At 32.2% G+C, this 22817-nt stretch overlaps 2 protein-coding genes across 2 annotated transcripts; both read left to right on the top strand.

Moving 5' to 3' along the window:
- The first annotated feature begins 15134 nt into the window (after window positions 1-15134).
- Window positions 15135-18364, top strand: LOC123717249. The gene is made up of 5 exons (XM_045673145.1): window positions 15135-15167; window positions 16041-16156; window positions 16473-16558; window positions 16918-17065; window positions 17709-18364. The coding sequence occupies exons 2-5, from the start codon at window positions 16046-16048 to the stop codon at window positions 18195-18197; spliced, it is 834 nt and encodes a 277-aa protein (XP_045529101.1). The 5' UTR covers window positions 15135-15167; window positions 16041-16045; the 3' UTR covers window positions 18198-18364.
- Window positions 18365-18660: 296 nt separating this feature from the next.
- LOC123717281 (metacaspase-2-like) lies at window positions 18661-22519 on the top strand. Its single transcript, XM_045673197.1, has 4 exons — window positions 18661-20129; window positions 20264-21200; window positions 21386-21710; window positions 22223-22519. The coding sequence occupies exons 1-4, from the start codon at window positions 18752-18754 to the stop codon at window positions 22508-22510; spliced, it is 2928 nt and encodes a 975-aa protein (XP_045529153.1). The 5' UTR covers window positions 18661-18751; the 3' UTR covers window positions 22511-22519.
- Window positions 22520-22817: the final 298 nt, after the last annotated feature.

Here is a 22817-nt window from a genome sequence, read left to right as displayed (position 1 = left end):
CAATAAAATTGAGTCGGCCCGGGGATGGTAAAAAGATAATTTTGAGATGTTACATTTTAAGCTCTCCTGTTTTGTTCTGTCTGGTTCTGGTCTATCTGCTCATGTTCTTCCTAGAGACTTAGAATAGTTAAGGCATATTACCTTTGACTTAGAATAATCGTCATCAGTGTTGATAACTAACTTCAATCAACGTAATCAAACTATTTTTTTAGTATGAAGTTTTACATACCTATATGACAGTGCTCAAGACGAAAATTTGACTTAATATACATATTAGAATGTGGACATCAGAATCTGAGACAGTCTCGAAATATTCCTCCAAGTTTAAGTCTCCATTACTCAGTCAGCCTTTAATCACGTGAAGCATGTCTTGTCCTGTGCCAGATGCAGTAACTCCTCCTTAGTCGCAATACCAGTCCACTCCCTATCGTTGCCATGATTTTAGTCTTTCTACTATATCTAAAGACAACTAGAAAAAATAAGAAAAAAGGTGAAATAGAATAAATAGATGCGGTAGCGGGAAGCGAATGGAGAAAAAAGACATGGACAACAAATCCCGTGAACGGCTTCTGATTAATGGTGATGAAAGTTCTGATATTAGGGTAACAAGAAGCAAATCTAATTTGTATATTTACTATTATATACTTTATTATTATTATTATATAACTTAATTTTCTATTATTGTTATTCGGTGTATATGGGGTGAAAAAATCGCTCCGCTCATGTATCGATTGAAAATAGCGCGAGGAGAAGCGAAATGTATGCTGTAAGTAGTTTTTAATAGATTTTCTGAGTTTTAACTATGATCGTTATTTATGCTTAATATTTTTATTGATTTGTTAACATCCGACAACTAAATATTTTTATTGCCTCTATATATACCTTTATGTAGTGAGGGTGGAGTTAACTGAATTGGTAATAAGGGCGCTAAGAAAATTATGAACTCTAATTAAAAATATATTTTACTGAAGTATATTTATTGTATGGGGGGGGTAACACTGAAAATGTTTAGAACTGGCCAGTTAGAAACATTGCTAATGAAAACTTTTTTGAATTTCAATTTTAGTATTCTTTGGTAACCTAATGTAGTATATTGCATTAATTTGTCATTTGTTTTTGTGAATTGGCGGCAAATCTAAAACTCTTGAGCTTACTCAACAATAAAGCTATGATAGGCTGCGAATAGTATTTCTTAATGAAGCCCCATGTCGTGAGACTATTTACAATTGGTTTAACGAGTTTAAGCGTGGACGTAGCAATCTCAATGATGATCCTCGTGAGGGACGTCCTTTAACAGCGACTACTAAAGATAATATCAGTGCTGTGCAACGCATGATAGAGGAAGATAAGAGAGTTATCTATCAGCAGATACGGGCAAGCCTGGGCATTGGTATCAGTCACGTTCAAAAAATATTACACGAACATTAAGGCGTCAGGAAGATTTGTACCTGATGGATTCGCCATACTTTAACTGACGACCAGAAACACCTTTGCATAGACTGGTGTCGCCAAATGTTAGATAAGTTCAACGGCGGTAACTCAAATGCTGTATTTGACATCGTCACAGGAGATGAAAGCTGGATATATTGCTACGAACCCGAAACTAAAAGACAATCAGCTCAGTGGGTGTTTCCTTTCGAGGATCGGCCAACTAAGGTAATGAAAGGAAGAAGTCAAGGAAAAAAGATGATTGCCTCATTCTTTGGTCGGAAAGGTCATTTCGCGATAGTTATGCTAGAAGATGGAAGAACAGTTATTGCAGACTGTTATGTCAATCGCTGTTTGCCCGTTGTCTTGAAAAAAATTCAACAGCAGCACCCTCGAAGCAGGATCTTCCTTTACTGCGACAATGCTGCGCTGAAGCGCACTCCGCAAAACGGACTGTTGAATATTTAACTATGGCAGGTACCATAAAGTACGGACCTGGCGCCCTGCTCCTTTAATTTATTCCCAAGAACTAAAGATAAATTTCGCTTCACGAGCCCTGAAAAAAATGCCATAGAAGAAACCCCTAAGGAAGAATGGGCCCGCAGCTTTTCTCAGTGGTTCCATCGAATGCGACGATGTGTAGAGAGGAACGGAGATTACTTCGGAAAACAATAAAAGTATTGGCAACTTTCTACATTAAGCCGTTTTTCATTTTCTAAACATTTTCAGTGTATTGTTCTGCTGTCTCGTTCAATAGCCACATACTCAGGTATAATGACCGGAAAGGTGTACGCATAGGTACAAGTGTACTCTGTGTTCCAGCGCTCATACTCCAATGGGATGGCTGTCTGACACATGTGACATGGCGTAGAACAGCTTTGCGTACTCATCAGAGGCATGGAGGTCCGGCCAGCAGACACATACAAACATCGTTGTCATCTTAGGGTTTCCATAATATATTTCTTACAAAAATCTCAAGTGCTTTTTAACTAGACAATTTGAAATTGTTTGATTCAACCTGTTATTAGTAAAATCAGTTTAAAAAAACAGTGTTTTATACAAAAGGACAGGAGGCTCTTCTGGTGTTAAGTGATACCGCCGCCCATGGATTTTCTCACTGCCAGAGGGCTCGCGTTGCTTATAAAAATTCGTACGTTCGTTACTTGAAGGACACTCAGTAGAATTGGTTCTGAAAACTTCAGTGTTGTGAAGATATTCTGTAAATGTGTGTCTTTTTTTAAAAATAATTTTCTAGGTTAGATAAGATACGAGGTTAAATCTTAGGATGTATGGTCCTGATAATAATAGTTTCTAAGCGTATTTCCATTATCAAATTAGGGCGTATATCGGAAACAGCCTATTGAATATTATTGCGTAAATAAAATGACGTAATTATACTTAGACATTAATATTTTAATAAACGACAATTCCGGTCAGATAAAAATCTTTAACCGATTTAGTCGAAAGTATGATATTTATTTCAATCATATTTTTGTCATAAATATATTTTATTAGTTCCGTTAGCAACAAGTCAATTGTAAACAAATTTAAACATGTTTTGTTCCAGTAGATTATATTAGTAACTTTGTTAAATGTAATAGAAAATGTAAATTTTATGGTTGTACATAAATTTTATTTTTAAGGTAAACATAAAGTTAATCGTGAATACTTTTACATAATTTTGTATATCTATATGATGTTACGAAGTTGAACTAATGGTGAAAGTAACATTTCGGTTTTTTCTATTTTTAAAAAACTTCAATGCATAATAATCATTTATTTATTTCAAATTTCAAAAATCAGAATTTGATTGAGATATTAAGGAAGTTTTTTCCGCGCACCACCACCACGTGGAACCCACCTTCAACGAAAGATCGTTTCATTCTTAAAAGGCCCCAACGCACTCACCAGCCTTTTGGCAGTGAGAGTTCCCATGGATTATCACTAAACACCAGGTACTCCTTCCCGTTCGGCCCCGTTAAAAAGTAAAATCAGTCATTTAATATAAAAACACACACAGTGTTTTTACCGTGCAGTTAATTGAAATAAAAAAAATAAGATCAATTCAAGCATCTATTATAATAAAATAAGATAGTGTAAAGCATTAAAGTATTAGGTATTCAAAGTTCTTCACCAGACATAAGAAAAAGCTCACACATGTTCACGCCCTAGTCTAGTTTTGACGTTGTATTAAGTTGCGCAACACTTATTATGATATTATGGTTTTATTTGTACTTAATTATGAATATGATACTGATTATCTTTCAATGCCATCTATAACTAATAACTGGGACTATTAATTTTATATAATTATCTTCAAAGTTCATACTAAATTACTAATAAACTAATAATTGTAAAAGTCCGGCAAGTCTGGACGTGGAACTGTTCTATGTCTGTTATCAGAGTAAAGGAATTGTATAATACTATTTGTTTAATACGTTTATATGTAATATGTTCGTACAAATAGTTTAGTTAAAGGGAATATGAAGGAGATTGGGCTGGTCCTATCTCCTATAAGGAGAAGGGGGTGCCACAAAAAGTTGCATAACAGAAATAGAAGAGTTAGCAGGAAGCGAATGGAGAAAATAAGCCAGGGATAGAGATATTTGGAAAAAGCTAGAGGTGCCTTCACCCATGAAAAGGTTCCAATCAATACTTAAGACAGCTATTAGGATAACAAGAAAAAAATATACATTATATTATAACAAATAAAAACTATAAATTCTAAAATGTAATTAAATTAACGGGCTTAATTATTATTATAGATTGGGCTTGCCCTAATTTTATCATCATTTCTTTAATGTTCATCTTTGGACATACGCCTCCTAAATTCCTTAAACAACTGCAGAATTGAGACCGATCAGGTTGGTGTACTCTGCCCTTTTAGCCCAGTAATGATAGTGACCACGTAAACACTTTTTTGTAGAATATTACCAGCAGACTTAACAAACATTGTGGTTAATGTTTGTTAGTGTGTGTTACTAGAATTATGAAGAGCTAGTGGTGAATTAATATTGTAACTTTATACAATACTATCAGAAATTTTAGCAATTGAAAATAGGTAACGTCTTAATTAAACTAGTAAAAAATTATAAGGATAGAACCAAAATAATATAAGTCATCACTACAACGAGGTGATTAGTTACTAATTCGCAAAACGAAACGAGAATCATCTTTCTTCGTAAATAACTTGAAATAGCAAATCATCAAAACAACAAATTAATTACTTTTTATAGGTTTTAGTTGACTTCTAACTGGTCAAGGTTATTTAGTAAATAGTAATATCAATAAGTCAAAAACTAATTATCAAATAACAGGTCTTATATTATTTAGAACAATTTTAAGATAATTACCAGTAGATAGCATTAAGTGTATGTATCATATACACATATAAATAAAGTCAAAATACCTAAATATAACTATCGTCGTCTTGACTTGCTCGATTCCATTTCGTAAAATCTATGTGTTTTATCTTTTGTAACGAACATAAGGTAACGCATTACTATGGTGACGATATATTTTTTATATATATCTACTTAGGTAGATATAAAAAATTTATTAAGGTACAATTTGGATACCTATTTGCAGGTTATACCGTAAGGCTACTTTCCTTTGACTCCTTTAAAGTTCGTGATGATATTTCGTACGCGATCCCACTGATTGTTTTAGGGCTATGAAGCTTTACTTCTGCGGAGACCGAGGAAAAATTGAAACATTGATCTGAGGGCGGCGCCCAACGCTGACTGTAATATTACACAAAGTAGGGTGATAAATTTATATTATTGAATTATTACTAAAAATGAATAATTATTATAATAATGTTAGTCTTCGCGTTGGTTTTGTATCTCATGAAACGCTAGTACAAAATCAATTTAAGGGCCAAATGACAATTCTGACATAACCTTTCTCCAGCTCTGCTCTATTATGGCATTTTGACAAAGTATTAATATCTATACATTGGTGTAAAAAAATTAGTGTTGCGCGTAGCCAGAGGGGCGCCAGAGCTATAAAATAAGATGTAAACATGTTTTGTGTTCGTGCTAAATGTCTCGAGTCAGTACTAGTGGTAGAAGCAGTAAGAAACAAAATCTTATCTAAAACACACAACCCCTTTCAAGAAAGTGTGTGAAATGATACTGTCAGTAGCTTAGTTCGCTTATGAAAATAATATAGAAAGAATTCCCAGATTTTATTGAAATTATAAATATAGGTCTGCCCCAGGACTAATTAATATGGTGTTATATTTTTATAGTTATATATTTAATAGATTTTATTTATTTATAAATTCAGAGTAATCTAGCGTTTCTGTGAGAGAGATTTAAGATGCAATGAACCACTTTCTGCAGCTGGTTCGACTTATAAAAACTAGATGGCGCTTGATTCAATATCTGCAATTAAAAAAAAATCGAAGATAAATACTACATATAATTCATATTAAGTCTCTCTTTGACTAATTTTTAAGCAGATACGTGATTAGCTTGTTCATGTAACAAATTTTATTGCGCAAGAAATTGAATCGTGTTAAATGCTATCATGTAACGTATACGTTGACTAATAAGCCATAGAGTTGGTCTAATGTCCAAAGGCACCAAACAAAAATGTGCTAAAGTTTTCCATGTTAGCTAGCTTCTGCTAGTTTTAAGAACTTTTGACAATTAACACTAGGTATATGAACCTGTCCTTGCCTCTATTTTTCATTTCATCACCAAGTTATCCAGACATTTATGCTTAAAAATGCACCACGTTCTCACATATCTTTGTAATGCGAATAAATTTGTCACCATATATTGGCCAGGTGTACTTCGTGACTTGATTTTTAACACAAAGTTAAATTATAAGAAGGAGTTTCACAAGGACACCAAAATAAACTTTTATGAAGAAAAGCTTTTGAATAATATACTTTTTAGATTTTTATTTCTAAGCATTTATGGTAGTTCAAAAAAAAGGAATATAACTTTGCCTCCAGATTCAAACAGGAAATTGCTAGTATGAGCTTGAACTTTGAATCTAGTGAGAAATTGGTCCGCCTCCTTTGGGGGTCTTGAGCCTTCTGGTCTCTCGACAAAGCTGTCTAAGGGAATTTTCCTTGGACATTCATAAGATGAGTGAGCCTGACGGCATCCCCATTGTGGTGCGTAGGTAGCGTTGTGCTCCTAAGTTCGTTCCCTTCATAACGTAACTGTACCTACTCGGTATTGTCCCGAAGTGCCGGAAGGCCGCTTCCATCCGATGCGAGGATTTCTTTTAGATTTCTGTATACTGACTTAAAAAATTAATTCAGACAATATAATATACAATTAACCAGGCAAGGGGAAACGATAAACGGCCGTCGCTTTAAATACTGTTTTTACGAGAGCAAAAGTCTGTTAACCTGTCGTACTATTACTGATATTTTTTTACGTCTGGTGCCTAAACTAGCTAAACATATCCCTTGAAATATATATGTATCGAGAAAATATACTAAAGCAACATAGCTTGTATTCTCTAAGTAGAGTTGGCAACCTTCCAAGAGATTATTTGATAAGAAAAGGGTATTTCGAAAATTTTTTTTTTTTCTTCTCTGGCAAAATCAAATTTCAGAATTAGTTATTTTAGGTAGAACGTAGACAATAATATTGCAGTCAAAAATCTAGGCAGACACTTCTTGGTCTCATATATACTAAAAATAAATACATTATGTCATATGTAGTATTGTCTTTTATTAACATAACTTTTACACATAAAAAAACACTTCAGTCACGGTGACTGAAGACAAAAGGTGAATGTAAATAAGTAGTAATGATAAGTTTATAATAATACATAGCTTCAATCCGCAAAAAAAGTGTTTTCTTTAATTCATGTCATATGACTCGTAATTTCCTGTACGTTCTCTCTATTCAGTTCATTATACATTTCAGCTGCTATTCTTGTGGCTTTTGCCACTGGATATTAAGTATATTAGTAGGTTAGTTTAGAGCATATCGTCACTGTAGAATGATTACCTCGTATGTAAAAAAAAATCTTTATTTGTATTCTTAGACTCTTATATCTATAATAAATTAAATAGGCTGCTTAACATCTACCCGCTTACCGTCTACAATCTAAAAATACGACTAAAGGACTGGCTCATGAACATACCCTACGCAGAGTTGGAGCTTCTTCTGAGGCCTAGTATGTAGTACAGACTTTATTCATTCACTCACTGACTCACTCACTCCCTCACTCACTCACTCACACACTCACTTATGCACTCCAGTGTGTTGATAACAGTTAAAAATCAATAACAAAAAAAGAAAAAAAAGTTGATAGAAGATGTAACTAAATTATATATAAATTAAATATTTTAAGGAATGTATAACTAAGTTTGTTATGAAAGAGCTGGAAACCCTGACACAGGTATATTTTTTACTTATAAGGGTTCCCAAATCTTACACATTGTAATGAAATTGAACTTAAAATGAATAAACATATTTTATTATTATTATTATTATATCACATAATTGCTTTAATGAACTAAGGACTTATTTATGTTATTAATAATAATATCCGTTTTACCATCCAAAACTATGAACAAAAGCACAATAATATTTTAACGAACATTGACGAAATGAAACATTTTTTTCGTTTCCTGTAATGTTTGGTTCTCTGGACATGCGAGGTTATCATTCTACAGCGACGATATTAAAACGCAAAATTCAAAAGACACATACAGTCCATGGCAACGTTAGTGCTATCCTTTCTGCTAACCTTAAGCTTATAGGGATCACCCGCACGCTCCTTGTGTTATAGACTAAATGTTTTGAGATCAAAGGAAATGCGATACATTACCGTGCGCCATCTTCTATTATTAAAACGCAGAGCATGGAAGGCATGCGTCAAAATAGTAGTTCATTCGTTTGTCAGAGCATATAGTTTTTATATAAGTAGATGGGCTTGTTTGTGGTTTTGGTAATACCTTTAAAATCCCCCGTTACTTAACTGAGAAATCCCAAAAAACAATGACGTTACACTAACGGTTCTAAGGTCGTAACTGTAGACGACACAAAAATTCGCGAGTTATGGTCCTACGTGACATGAGTTACATAATTTTATTGCTAAGTATATAGGTTCCGCATGAAACATATAAATACATTTTAGTTATAGAAGGGATTTAGAAATACAACACACAACATTACGGAATAAGTAATGTATTATTTAAATGTACAAGCATCACCTGCAAAATGCAGTAACTTTCAATACGGCAAGAATAACCCACAATTTAAGAAAAAAACACTTTTTGAACGGATTAAAATTTAGAATTATGTAAATAACTATAAGTTTTAATAACAATACATAGCTTTAATCCGTTCAAAAAGTGTTTTTCTTAATGTGTAAAAGCTATTTTAACAAAAGACAATACTATGAACCCACAATTTTCTACAAACTGTTTACTTGACTTACGCCCATCTGCATTAACCAGGATTATAAATATATAACCAAACATAATAATAAATCGTTATTTTGCAAAGATAGTGGTATATGTCATAATTATCACAATGTTAGTTGTCATAATTATAATAATGTCATTTGTCATAATTATCACAATGTCATTATGATAAGAACAATTAAGTTATTTATAATTGTTGTCAAAACTTAAAATACGCTATAAAAACACGTTGCCTTTAAACATTTTTATCAGAAGGTTGATGACTAAGTATGACTTCCAATATAATATTTGGTTTATTAATCATAATGCGTATAGGGAAAGATTCAGAGTCGAGACTTGTGAAAAACAGTGCATTAGTTTTATTTTCTTTCTTACTTTAGATATAGTATGTACCTCTCTTTGTAAATTTTCTATCCGTGATTGAAGGCTGGTGACCCGTTACCACATGACTGCTGTAGTCCCATTATATGCAGCAGCTTGCATATAGCAGCGCAAAGATGGTAAATACAACGAAGAGGAAATTAAACATTATTTTTATTTAAAAAAAATATTGAATCTTTGAATTTTACCCTCATATTCACAGGAAAATAAAACACATATACATTTAAAAAATAATAGAAAACGTTGTTGTTGTTAAATAATATACTCAATTTTACAATGCCAAGAATAAATCACCTTCCTGGATCAAATCCTTAGAGATCACAGGTTTGTTAAAATATAGAACCCTAAAAACGCCTGTAACTTATTGTTATTATCTCGATGCAGTGTGATGACATCTACGATTAGACATAGACATACTTAGAATAGATTAAATATCAAGCCTGTTGAGATCACTATGACTGTACATAAAATAAAGACGTTTTTGGAATTGCATTTTGTAAAGTTAGGAATAGAGCCGTGTTGGCCTAGTGGCTTCAGCGTGCGAATCTCATCACTAAGGTTGTAGGTTCGAACCCCCAATGGACTTTCTGTCTAGGTGCACATTTAACATTCGGTCGTATGGTGATGGAAAACATCGTAAGGAAATCTGTTTGCCTAAGACCGCAGGCGCAGGCTAATCTAGGCGATCTTGCCTTTTAGATTGAAAAATGGTCATGAAAAAGATACAGAAATGTGAGGCCCAGACCTAAAAAGCTTGTACCGCCACTGACATTTAATGTTAGAAATAAGAAATAGATGGTAAGATTAGCTAGTTAAGAAACGCTTGCTACGGCGAGAATTTCGATGGGTACTAATAAAACATCCGGTTTGTCCCATTCTAAAGTGTTGCTTATAGAGAATTGAGGCAGGATCAGGCATGCAAAAGATATATTTAGACTTTATTCCCACTATTTCAAATATATATAAACAAATACTTGACGATTTTTATATTAAACAAATTGACGATGTATTTTTATATATGTTGATAAAATAAAATTTTAAAGCGTCTCCATACGTTTTGTTCCGGGTAAATGACCGCGTGCGAATTATAAAATGATTTCTTTATAATAGTTTAGAACACTATTTACCTACTTGTCTCGTGAGTGATTTGAATTTAAAATGAATGGATAAAACTAAACTCCTTATGAAAATTCAAATACTATTTTGCATTCAAAACATTATTTGAATGAACCTAATATAAAATTTAACCGTATTAAATTTAAATAGTTCTCAGAATTGTATGTTATCATTTATGTCAAAGTTGATAAAAACAATAATGACAAATGTCAGCTGTCAACTTTGACGTAACATGACGCTGTACGCTCTAAAATATCTTAATAGCTACGGTAAATGTTTTGCAACTATACGGTAAAATTTAGAGATATATAATTGATATTATATTGTACTCAAAAAAAATTAATATTAAGTAAAATAACATTGAACAGTACTGTATAATTTATAGGCATATCATGTTGACTCCATAAGACACTCCGCATTTACCATGGAGAGTGTTCAGATGAGTTGTTCGGATTAATACCTGCAGCTGAATTCCATCATCGGAAGTCGAAGCAGAATATGAAATTCCACCCGTATCACCACTATCACCACGATGTTCCACAACTGAAAAAAATTAAGGCAGTTTTGGCGGCGCACCATCACTATGTGGAGCCAGTTGCCCACTGAAGTATTTCCAATAGGACTTAGGATCCTTCAATAAAAAGCGTACCAAAAGACCAGCTCTGCTTTAAGAGTGGCAGCGCTATCACTCGTCATCAGGTGCGTCTCCTGTCCGTTAGCACCTGTTCTATAAAAAGAAGACGACACATCAAATCTTTTAATTTCTAGTTTTCATTAGAGTCATTTTAGACATTTATTAAAAGGACAGTTACTCATTTACGAGCCTTATGGCAGTGTGACTGTCTATCGACGCCTTTATCTCTTATCATCAGGTAAGCCGTTTTGCTAAGAAACATAATTAAGATGGTGGCTATAATTACAGGTATAGAAATATATACATTACGCTTTTATAAATAAAATGAATAGCGTCTAAACGAAGACAGTTTTCACTTTGGAAGCGCGAATTTTAGTATCAAAATACTGTAAACATTTCTTAGGTATTTTAAGGTCATTCCCCCCTCACTTGGTATTCTAGATCTGTACTGATAGACATTCCTTAGACATCTGTATTATCATAGAACCTGATTCTAAGATGCTTAAAATGGAGACGCTGCCAAGATTTTTCATCATATATGTAAGCGCCATTACTTCCTAGTTTAAGGTGTGGACTTTTATTATCTATTTATATACCGTTTCACCACAAAATCGTTATATTGCCCTGGGACTAGCGAAAATGAAAATAGCTAATATACAAAACTATCTATATATTGTATATTTAAGGATTAGCATCAAACGCATATTGTGAAGGTAATATTATAGTAACAATAAATTATTATTAGTAATCATAACAACCAAATATACAGTATTAAAAATTTTGTTAACCTACATAGTACTAATAAAAAAAAAAACAAAAGAAAATGGTCCCGGTGGCAGTGGGCTTTAACGCTGGCAGCATTTTCTCGCATTTTATTTATTATAAATTTTGAAAAAGGTTAAGACTAGCATAGCACATTGGTATGTGGTCGACTGCTTTAGATGAAATTAAACTACTGTAAATTACTCGCAGATTAATTTTCACAAGTAAACGGAATACATTATTTTATCTAGAAAATTATATATGTTTATATATATATTTGCTCTCAAACATCACATATGTTACAAGGACGACAATCAGATACTTATGAATATTAGTTATAGAAAGGATATACTGGTAACTATAACAAGAGAATTTAAGAAGACGCAGCGCGTTCCAGATCCATGCAGCCCGTCTTATCTCAGCATCCAACTACTCTTTGTATTAAAGAAGTCGCATTGGTTCGCCAAGCACCCGCGAATAAACACTGTAAATACTTAGTCATGTCGAAATAAAGAAAATATAATTAAATTGACACAACAAGGTTTCTAAAACGACTCGGAGAAAGGCTATGGAGTTGCTGAAAATGTCCACTGAGTATTTTTCATCACAGAAATTGATTCATGTGCTGTGAGATAAACTTGAGCTTTTTTCACAATGGCGCTAAAACTGTAAACTTTCAGACATGGTCAGCAAGAATACCCGGCTGAGATCTTTCCTTTTCTTCCCAAACCAAAGCGCTTACCTCCAATTTTATTGCACCGTTTCAACTGTAGTCCTCCAGTACTCTATCTCTTTTCATGGCAGCTTAAACATAATTTAGCTGAAAGAGAAGAAAAAGTACTGTAAAGCGAAGATTAGACTAATGATGATAAGAATGATTATAAGGTAATATAAATGTTTAACAAATACAATTAAGGTTTTGTTAAACATTTATTTTGATTTTTTAAATAAATGTGTCCCCACTTACACGATTAAACAATTATTAAAAATATACGTTTCGGAATGCTTAATATCTAAGCTTAAGAAAAATGGCGTACTAAATTGCAATTTATCTTCAACTCACGCGCACACGAAAACCTTAAAAGTTCAATACTCTATCTATGGAGATTGATAAATTAAAATATTATTTCTACATTAAACTGGCAAATTAAAAGCTTTTTTTAAAACAATTTGTTATTTTTAAACAAATGCAACTGGGCCATACTAAGCTTATGTCTGTAAGGACATATTCTGGTTGGCCACTAGTTTAGCTATTCAGGGCCACTAAAAAAACATATTAAATCTTCTGATTTACAGAATTGTACAAAAAAAACTATAAGAATTTTTAATGAATTAATGTTCAAATATCTATGTTACAGATTTAAGACGCTAACAATTTATTTAACTTAAGTTTAATAACAGGAAAAAAGTAGTTTTGTTATACATAAGTGTAACAGGATTCACAGTTATGAAAGAATCATGAAACGTGAGAACTTCGGTGTCACGATGTGTGTATTACAAACTAAATTAAGAAATTACCTAATTTATCTTCTAAGTAACCTCTGTAGTTTTGTTGAGTTTACATGTTAGGTAATCAAAGAATTCTATAGGTTCCTCTTCAACGTACTAATTTGTTTGATTCTTTTAATCCTAATCCAAAATCGACTTCACAATAGATCTGTTTTAAAGTCAAATTTTGATCCTAGCCCCAATGTCTGCTAAAACTTAAAATAAAATGGAGATCATACGTCATTTACGTTGCCGACTGAACCATGGAACCGGCCTCACGAACAGTTGAAATCCTGATTAATATCGGTTCCAGTTTAAGTGGTATTTTTTACATTTCGAATATTTTATCGGCATATATTTAAGGCAGTTTTTGCCGCGCACCACCCCTGTGAGTAACCATCTACTCACTGAAGTACCTCCGAACCAAATCGACTTATGGTCCTTCAAAAAAGAATGTACCAATTCTCATAAGGCCCGCTTGGCACTCGCGAGCCCTCTAGCATTAAGAGTGTCTATGTGCGGCGGTATCACTAACCTCAGGTAGCCCTCCTGCCTATAAAAATATATATATCTAAGACAATGTTAATAAATGTAATATACGTCAATATAGTCTACGGATGTCTGTAAGTCGAAACGGTAGTAAAGGTCAAATCGGGGTCATGTAATTGATATCTTGAACTTGCTTGATGTTATGTTATAGTAAAATGTGTGTTAAAATTTTGTCTTGTCAATTTAACAGGAAATAATAGTTGTAACGTACGTACGTTTGAAATTATACAGTTAATGTTTAATAATGAATTTTTAAAATAACGAAAATAATTAAGAATCGTCTAAAGCGATTTTACCTTTTTATAAAAATTTAATTTAATATAATAATAAATATGCGACAAATAATGAAATCTCAAATACTATGAAATGGAGCCTTAGTCCACTACAAAGTCAAAAATCTATCGTATCCATTAACGTTTATTCGCCACATCCGGATTTCGATTATTAGCCACTTTTATAAATCTCGATTTGACTTAACTGTAGCATAATAAAGCCATTGATAATATCAGTTACTTAGGTGAATCGCCGTATGCCACGGACAGTATTGGGATGGGTACATTTGTATGTCTTTTGAATCATCGATTATAGATGGCTTCATTAGATACAAATGCTAAGTCAAGGTTGTTTTTCGCAAAATTTGATCATATTAAATTTCATGTCACATCTAAGGCGGGATTTCGTAAGGACAGCAGACAACTGAATAAAAAAAGTTCCCTTATTATTAATAGTGATTACATCAAGTTTGTTATTACAACATTTAATACTAGCAGAACATGGTGTAATGGTTGCAGCTCCTTACAAACGTTGTGTCATACAAAAATAACTTGACGATTAAAACGAGTCGCGGAGAGTTCTTTGCCAGTTCTTCCCTTCCGTTCTACGCCCTTGATTTGAGAACTGGCTTGTGTATACTTAAATGTATACTTCTTTTTTTGGCGTTCATAAGAGTACATTGTGTTACCTATATGAATAAATGATTTTTGGCTTTGACATTAGCAATGCCCCGCGGGTTCACTAGCGTAGATAACGATCTCTTGGTAATGGAAATTTTACTAAGCCGGTAGATATATTGTTTTTAATCCAAAAAAAATATTTTACTTAGTTTTTAATTACTCCATTTCAGGTTTTTAAATACACACTTACATTCATAAACTAATCAATATACAGGCCGACAGTTCAGGTTTGAGTCCCTTTTAAAGGGTAGTGATAATGCGTAAGAACCTACTTAAATTTTTGTGTATTCGTCAATTAAACTTTGTTAGATCTTGGCGTTGCTAACCGTACTTAATCCTTATTGCGGATTCCGTGAACTCCCGCGCAGGTTTATAAAAGACCGTATATGAATAAAAAATTTTGCATTCTAGTACAGTGTTGTGTTCAGTGTTGTTAGTGATATATATATTTGTAAGTTTATCATTTAATTTTGGACTCGGAAGATTATTAGAAAAAATATTATTTTTTAAATAATTTAAAAAGAAAGATTTTTGAATCGTGATGTGATTTAAAATATAAGTTTGTGTTAAATGTTAGCAGCGTTCTAAGGCTGTTGGAATGAAAGGAGACTTTACCCTCTAACATTCGTACGACCAAAATGTATTGGATATTGATACCGGAAGTCGTAGTTGCCTGATTTTGAATCTTAATCTCAAAGTCAAATGGCATTAAAAAGTAAAAGAATTCATGTTTCAAATTGAAGCAATTCAATGTAACATTATTTGGGTATTTAAATCAAGCTAAAAATTCCAGGACAGTTAAAAAAAAATTTCTTTCATTACCTACTTTTAATCATAAATTATTCAATATATTTAGAGTATTGATATGATATATATTCGTTGTAAAGTAAACACTGTATATTGAATAGTTTATGAATGTTAGTGTGTATTTAAAAATCGGAAATAGATTAATTATAAAACTAAGTAAAATAAAACTTTTAGGTTGAAGAAAATATATCTATTTTTAGCTGACGGTTTTTCAATTTCGTGAATAAATTTTTAAAAGCCTTTTCTACTTTTTTCCTCAAGATATGAAAATATGAAGCTTATATATATATTAAATTAACTTAAAATATTTATAAGTCATGGGATAGCGGTGCAAATTATTTTTTATTGAATGGAACTTGGGACACACTGAACCACGGAACCATAGAGACTGTAGCATGTTAAAATTATGTATAATTTTAATTTTAATACATTTTCAAAAGCCAGGTTTTCTAACCGTAAATTAGTTAATTAATAAATAAAGATTTTAACTTTATAATAACAATTTTCGTATTTTCAGATACAATGGCGACTGCATTAATAAGGTTCATAATTTTATTCCTATTTTCAACATGTGTGTTCGCTGATGAAATAGAGTTGGAGGCGACTAGTGGAGTTGTACTAAAAATGCTTAGAGTGAGTTGAATTTTCTATTTATTCATTGACGTTCATTAGTATATTTGTAAATTAAAATATTTTTAATTAAGAAAAGTTTCATTTGTTTTAAAGAGAATGAGCGCGTCTGTTGTCGCCTTTTAGATTAATTACTGTACTATATAATTATGTACTATATTAACACGGGTAGAGGAAAAATATAAAAAAAAAATGTTACACTTTTTGTAGTTACATTTCTTTTTTATTTGGAATTTAAAAGCCAATACGGTATCAGCTCAGAAACTGTTAAGTCTTTGAGGTAGTTTTTTTAAAATTAATAACTAAAACAATTTTACAGGAAATGGCGAACCAGACCAGCGCTGACACACTGAATTTGCCAGCAAACGCTACATCTATTAGGGAAAATATTACCGATACTTTTAGGTAATAATGGTATTTTAAAAACAGTTACTGAAAGTAATGATGCAGTTTCATCATCTTATTATATTCTGTTCCAATAATTTGTATTAAAATGAAAAATCCATTATTAAATAATGACTAGATTGTTTAAGTATTATTAGTAATTTAAGCAGTGTGTGCCATCATAGTGCGCCAAAGTAATAGTCCCAAAATATAGTGTGATTTGACATAGGACTCGTTATATATCTAGAAATATTGCAGTTAATTTTTACCGTTCTTATTTTATTTTTATAATTAATATATTACAAAAATGAAGTTTCTTTATTGTCGCTTTTAAAAGCGAAAAGGTTGTACTTGAGGGTAGTTTTTTTTTTAAATTACAGCTGCGAGAATAGAGTATACGGATATTACGCGGACGTTGACAACGACTGTCAGATCTTCCATGTTTGTCTCCCGTCACAGACCCAGTCAGGGAGAAACGTCACCTACCGCTGGAGTTTTATCTGCCCAGCTGAAACGGTTTTCAACCAGGTAAGGATGTTATTAATCTTGGCGAACTAAACAGAAAGAAATTTATAATGCATTTTGTAGGTATATTTAATTTTCTTTTAAACATATGTATCTATGTTACACAATAATTACAAAAGTCTCTTTCGTAGACACACACAGACAACTGACTGCAAGAGTAATGCTACTTAAATAATGATCTTTTAATGTAATTGATATTCTGCAATCCATTTATATTCTTAAAATAAAAATAAATTTTAGGTCTTTTGGTCTTTTAGGTCTGGCCTTTAGATTTCTGGATCTGTTTTGTGATCATTTGTTAATCTAATAGGAAAGTATGTGATCAGACTCCTGTGTCTGACTGTTTCCTCACGATGTTTTCCTTCACCGTTCGAGCTGATGTTAAATACGCACACAGAAAGAAAGTAATTAGTGCACAGCCGGGGACCGAACCTACGACCTTAGGGTTGATAGTCGCACGCTGAAGCCACTAGGCCAACACTGCTCTAGTCTCCATTTACGTTCTATCCAATCTAATTTTATCCAATCCAGTAATGGTATTCGTGGTAAATTATACAGTAGATTTTTTTAGCCTCGCAATAGTTTTGCTACTATTACGATTTTAACTTACTTTTTAAAATTGTGTTTGTTTTATCACTTTTTACAGGAAGTATTGGTCTGTACACGGTCAATCGATTCTATTCCCTGCGAGGATTCACCTGCATACTATGACCTAAATATGGAAATAGGAAAAGTTGCTGACAAGAAAGAAGATACGCAATCCATTAACCAAATTGAAACAAACACAAATAAGAATGACGTAAAGGAAACAGAAAACGTGACGGTCAAGAACCAAAAGCGATTTCCTAGTCGCAAAAAGCAAAATATGGTCGAAAAACTTATAGAAAAAGCTGTCGAAGAAATGAACAAAATGGAGGATGAAGTTACTGACTCAGATGATAATATTGAAAGCGATGATATGAATACGAGTGCTAATATTGAAATGACGCAGCCAGAAGAAGTAGTAGATATGAAATCCGAGGTACCAGAAATGGAAGCCACATTTGAAGATTCTAGATTAGGAATGGAGAGAAGTTTGAGAACAGGACGACATGGTTGGAGAGGGTCCTATAGATATAGAAGCAATCAAAACTAATTTAAGATGTACCAGTTCTTCTTATGTTCACTAAAGCCACTTTAATGAAATGCTAACCTGCTTATGCTTGTGTTTGCAAGGAGCGTTATCTAAGAATTGTTTAATTAATTTTGCTTTGTGATTTAAAATAGTAATAGATTTTTAGAATTAGAGATGATTAATTAATTGCCGAGTATTTGTAAATAAAAATTCTGTAATAATACAATTTTATTAAATTTTTAGTCAACATATTATTGAAAAGTAAAAAGCACAACTTTAAATCCATTTATATTGATTATCACCTTTAACACAATTAAGTAATATTTATTCACTAAAAGTTAAGGAATTTTATAACTATTTAGATTATTTATTATGGGTTTGCTTTAGTACAATTTTATAGTACTAAACTCTAAAAAAACACTTAATTTCCTTATCAAATTTTCTTAGCGTGCAAGTAATTATTTTTGCATGCTTGATTTAACAGCAGAAAATGATTTTTAATGTAAAATTCCATGTACTGAATTTGTTCTCTGTGCCATAAAATTAAATTAAAAATGACTCGATAGTTTGCAAAAATGCATCGAATACTTATAGTGCTCATCTTATTGAAAAGTGTTATCGCTGAAGATGACAGCGATGAAAGGTATATTGATGCTTTACCTGAAGAGGAGAAACGGGAGTTTCTAGAAAAGATTGCGAGAAGAATATTTGAGGATTATCAGAATAGTAATGTCCCTAAGCTCTCATCGGTGAATATTTCAGATGAGGCCTTAGATTCACATACTGCTTACGTACAGAATATTTTAAAAGAAGAAAGGAGCAATACAAAAAAAGCAATAATGAGAAGAGACAGTCAGGATTACACTCCGAAAAGTAAGGAGTATGAAAGAAATAAAAGTGAAAATGAAAAGTTTCTAGACTTAACTATGCGTGCCAGTAAAAGGGAAAAACGGAGAAATGTACCAAATGAAAACCATAGAAATAATGACATATTTATTCCAGTTGTTCCTTTGTATGATAATTCTGATTCACAAAAACCAGATATGAATAATGTTCAAGTTCAATCAATCAATAAGTCTGAACTACTAGGAACAGGCGCTACTTATAAACAGCATGGAGACAACTACGAGAGTTCATCAATAAGTTTAAGGCATTCTTTTATTTATGATGATAGTGAAGACTTTGATAACCATAAATCTACAATAATTGATCATTTTGAACCAAGTTCAAGAGATAATAACGAAAAATCATCAGAAGAAACTATACAAGAAGAATCAAAAAGTTTGTTTGAAAACAATACAACTGATGACACTGTCACATACACAACTACAGACAATATTATTAATTTACGTAAAACTATCAACGATGAAACAAGCCCATTTCAAAGTCCCAACGAAAATGAAACTATTGAATTAAAATCTGTAGAAAATTTTTCAAAAATGAATGCAAGTATAGAGTTTAAAACAGATAAAACAATAAATAATGATTATTCAGAAGTTACTTTGAAACCCCACTCGATTACATTTGATAAGAATATACTAGATATCATACAAGAAAATCCAGCACTTGTAAGAAATAAAACAGTTTTAGATGGTAGTGTATCGGTTAAAACTAATCCAAGTGTAGGACATAGTGCAAAAAATGTAATGATCAATCAATCAGAACTTTTCAGTGTTTCCAATATAACAGAAGAAGATTTATATAATACAACTAAAGCTGTGGTAACAGATATACCTGACTTTAAAACAGAGATTGTTGTAACCGTTAAGCCTAATACAAGAAATGGTTCATTCGACGTTACAGACGACAACAATGAACAGTACAGAGCCCGAAAGACATATCCTAAGCAAAAAGTAGAGGAGAATAGACATTTTATAAATAATGGTGATAAAATTACTAGTTGGGAAAGCAAATCGAGGGAAAACAAGTCTGTATATTATGTATATGAAGTTTGTGAGTTAAATTTTAATTTGTTTTTTATATTCAAGATAATATATAATAATTACAAAATAAAAGGTGTATATAGATACTTTACCACTAACATAATCTTGATTAATTAAAACGTTTATTTAAGACTTTTATTGCAGCTGCTGAGCGACCCCCTTTTGTAGCCACAAAATCGCAAAAAGATAATGAACATCCACATTATGCACCGGTTTACAATTACTCTCCAGAAAATGCATACTACAACCCTTATAACCGCTTTGGACCAAATGAGAACGATATGGATAGTGATGAATCTCAGGAACAGTTCAGAAACAAAAAAACGATATTAAAACAGAACCAACGGAGTAGATTTAAAAATATTAACAATAATTATTATAATCCATACAAGTTAAATTTATACAATATTTTAAAACATAAAAAACCCTATAATATGATGGTCCCGCAGCCAGTTATACCCAACAGTAATAACTACAACCCCAATGATTATATAGACATGGACTATTTCTTTGGAAGGGATAATAATTATATGAGACAAGGAAAATTCAACGTGAATAATTTACCCGATACAAACGAAAGTGATCATCCTTACACAAGTTATCATAAAAGTGGCACAATGAACTATATAGATGCTGTGAAAAAATTACTATATGCAAAAAAAATGTTTGGATATGTACCTAGTGTGAATGAGACACGACAACGCCTACGACATCCGAAAACACTTCGCGATAACTTACATGACATATTTAATATCGATAACAGTAAAGATAAAGATGACATTTCAATCGACTATTATTTTGGAAGGCAGAACTCTCATGAGGAAATAGATAAATTTAATAATCAACACAACATGCATCACCAATTTCATTCTATGACACCGACTCCATTAAAACGTAAAAAATTGAAAATTAAATCTAAAACAAACGCAGATATTGGTGAAAAAGAAATAGATCTTGTAGAATCAACGTTTACCGTGATAAAGGATTTTATTAAAATGAATAACGATGCTTTGGTAAATTATGATTGGCTCAGAACAACCGTCGATGTCCAAACTGCCTTAGAAAAATTATATGATTTAACGTAAGTTTTTAATGTGAATTTATTATATACACTACATAAGGCTTTAATCAGGAGTTAATTTCCACTTATTTGTATAAATTGCCAACAACGATTTTTCTTAAATTATGTCGGTTTTTTGTACATTAAAAAATAATTATTTAAAATATGCATAATATGTGAACTATATTTCAATATTATTTTTTCAGAGAGGCCTTAAACGCTAGCGAACACTTACATCGTTACGACTTAGAACTTTTAAAATACGTCGTCTACTTACACAAATCATCAGATTTAGCATTAAACGACACTATAAGCTTAACATCGCTACAAACAACCCTCAATGAGCTAAGAAAGAACATAAAAAAGAAAAGCTTAGTACCAAAAATTTATAAAAAGAGAAAAGGTTTCAAATCGGCTGTGAAAATGTGGAGGGAATTCGCTACTTTCCTTAGAAGCCTAATGCAGAGCAAAAAGGATTTTCTCAATAATTTTCAAAGACTCCTAGTTGAAGTACAGTTCTTTTTGAATGACGTAAGTATATTACGCGTAAAAGTATATTAAAATAATGATACAAATATTTGTAACAACGGTGTCATTCACTAGATATCTTAATAAGTAAAAGTTAAGACGTTTTTGCTTTTTAAACTCAGGGTACATACAGTACAAGGATGCATCTTGTGTAGGGTACCGAAAATAATTTTTTTGGTGATTTTAACCAGTAAGGCTTACGTTATTATTGAATTAGATATAATATATTTTCTTAACAGTGATTAAGTTTATTATGATATATTTATACAGTACGTGAGTAGTTCAACTGGTCCGAATTTCCAAATTGACACTACAACAAACAATTTTACCTCCATTTTATTTAATTTCTCCTGTGATGGTTCGTGAGGAGAGAGACTGAGAGTCCCTTGTCCGTCGTCTCAGTCGTATGCCTAAACTAGAATGTCTAGAGAAATGTGTATTATACCTTAATTCTTGATGTATTTTATTTTTGGATTTTGTGCCTTTCATGCTGATACCCATTACATTTGTTTTAGTTTCATGATGCAATCAAACACGTCGCTTTCATAACCACATATAAATCGCAAAATTGGTATACAGATCTCAAAAACCTGTACTTCCGGCATGCGGACAGAAGAAAAATACTTACGATTCTTCTGCATTTAAGTACATCCAAACTATTTGATCTAATAGAAGACACTAAGGATCTTCTAGGAGATAGCTTTCTAAGTTTTGTAAAAAACAATAAGAAAGACGTAGTTAAAGCAAGAAATGAATTTGTATACATTTTGAAATTATTAAGTGAGCTAAGGAAAATAAATTAATTTATTCATTTAATATCTCTTATTATGAATTTAAATAATAATAAGACTTCAAAGCTTTTTGTGACCATCATGGCTTAAATAGAGAATGCATAGGGTCAGCGTGAAAATACTCCAAGCGCTCCGCCAGATAGAAAACGATGACCTACGCTGAGCAGTAAGTTTGTAGATTCCTGCATGGGAGGAGTAACTGTATGTGACATTCGTATTTGGCGAGGTAAGGCTCAGCAGATAGCTATCTCCATCTATTATCGAACTAAAGGCATCCATCTGGTTTTAGTGGGTTTGAGTCACGTGTGACAATATGTGC

The sequence above is a fragment of the Pieris brassicae genome, chromosome 12 (assembly GCF_905147105.1).
Source record: "Pieris brassicae chromosome 12, ilPieBrab1.1, whole genome shotgun sequence".
NCBI lineage: Eukaryota > Metazoa > Arthropoda > Insecta > Lepidoptera > Pieridae > Pieris > Pieris brassicae.
Note: the sequence above shows the minus strand (reverse complement) of the source record. Positions and strands in the feature narration are given on the sequence as shown.

What these genes read in the sequence shown, in the direction of transcription:
- LOC123717249 (XM_045673145.1), top strand. Translation starts at nt 16,046, where the DNA reads ATGGCGACTGCATTAATAAGGTTCATAATTTTATTCCTATTTTCAACA. An exon ending in TTGTACTAAAAATGCTTAGA is followed by an intron (nt 16,157 to 16,472) that starts GTGAGTTGAATT and finishes ACAATTTTACAG; the next exon opens with GAAATGGCGAACCAGACCAG. An exon ending in AATATTACCGATACTTTTAG is followed by an intron (nt 16,559 to 16,917) that starts GTAATAATGGTA and finishes TTTAAATTACAG; the next exon opens with CTGCGAGAATAGAGTATACG.
- LOC123717281 (XM_045673197.1), top strand. Translation starts at nt 18,752, where the DNA reads ATGCATCGAATACTTATAGTGCTCATCTTATTGAAAAGTGTTATCGCT. An exon ending in ATATTATGTATATGAAGTTT is followed by an intron (nt 20,130 to 20,263) that starts GTGAGTTAAATT and finishes CTTTTATTGCAG; the next exon opens with CTGCTGAGCGACCCCCTTTT. An exon ending in GAAAAATTATATGATTTAAC is followed by an intron (nt 21,201 to 21,385) that starts GTAAGTTTTTAA and finishes TTATTTTTTCAG; the next exon opens with AGAGGCCTTAAACGCTAGCG.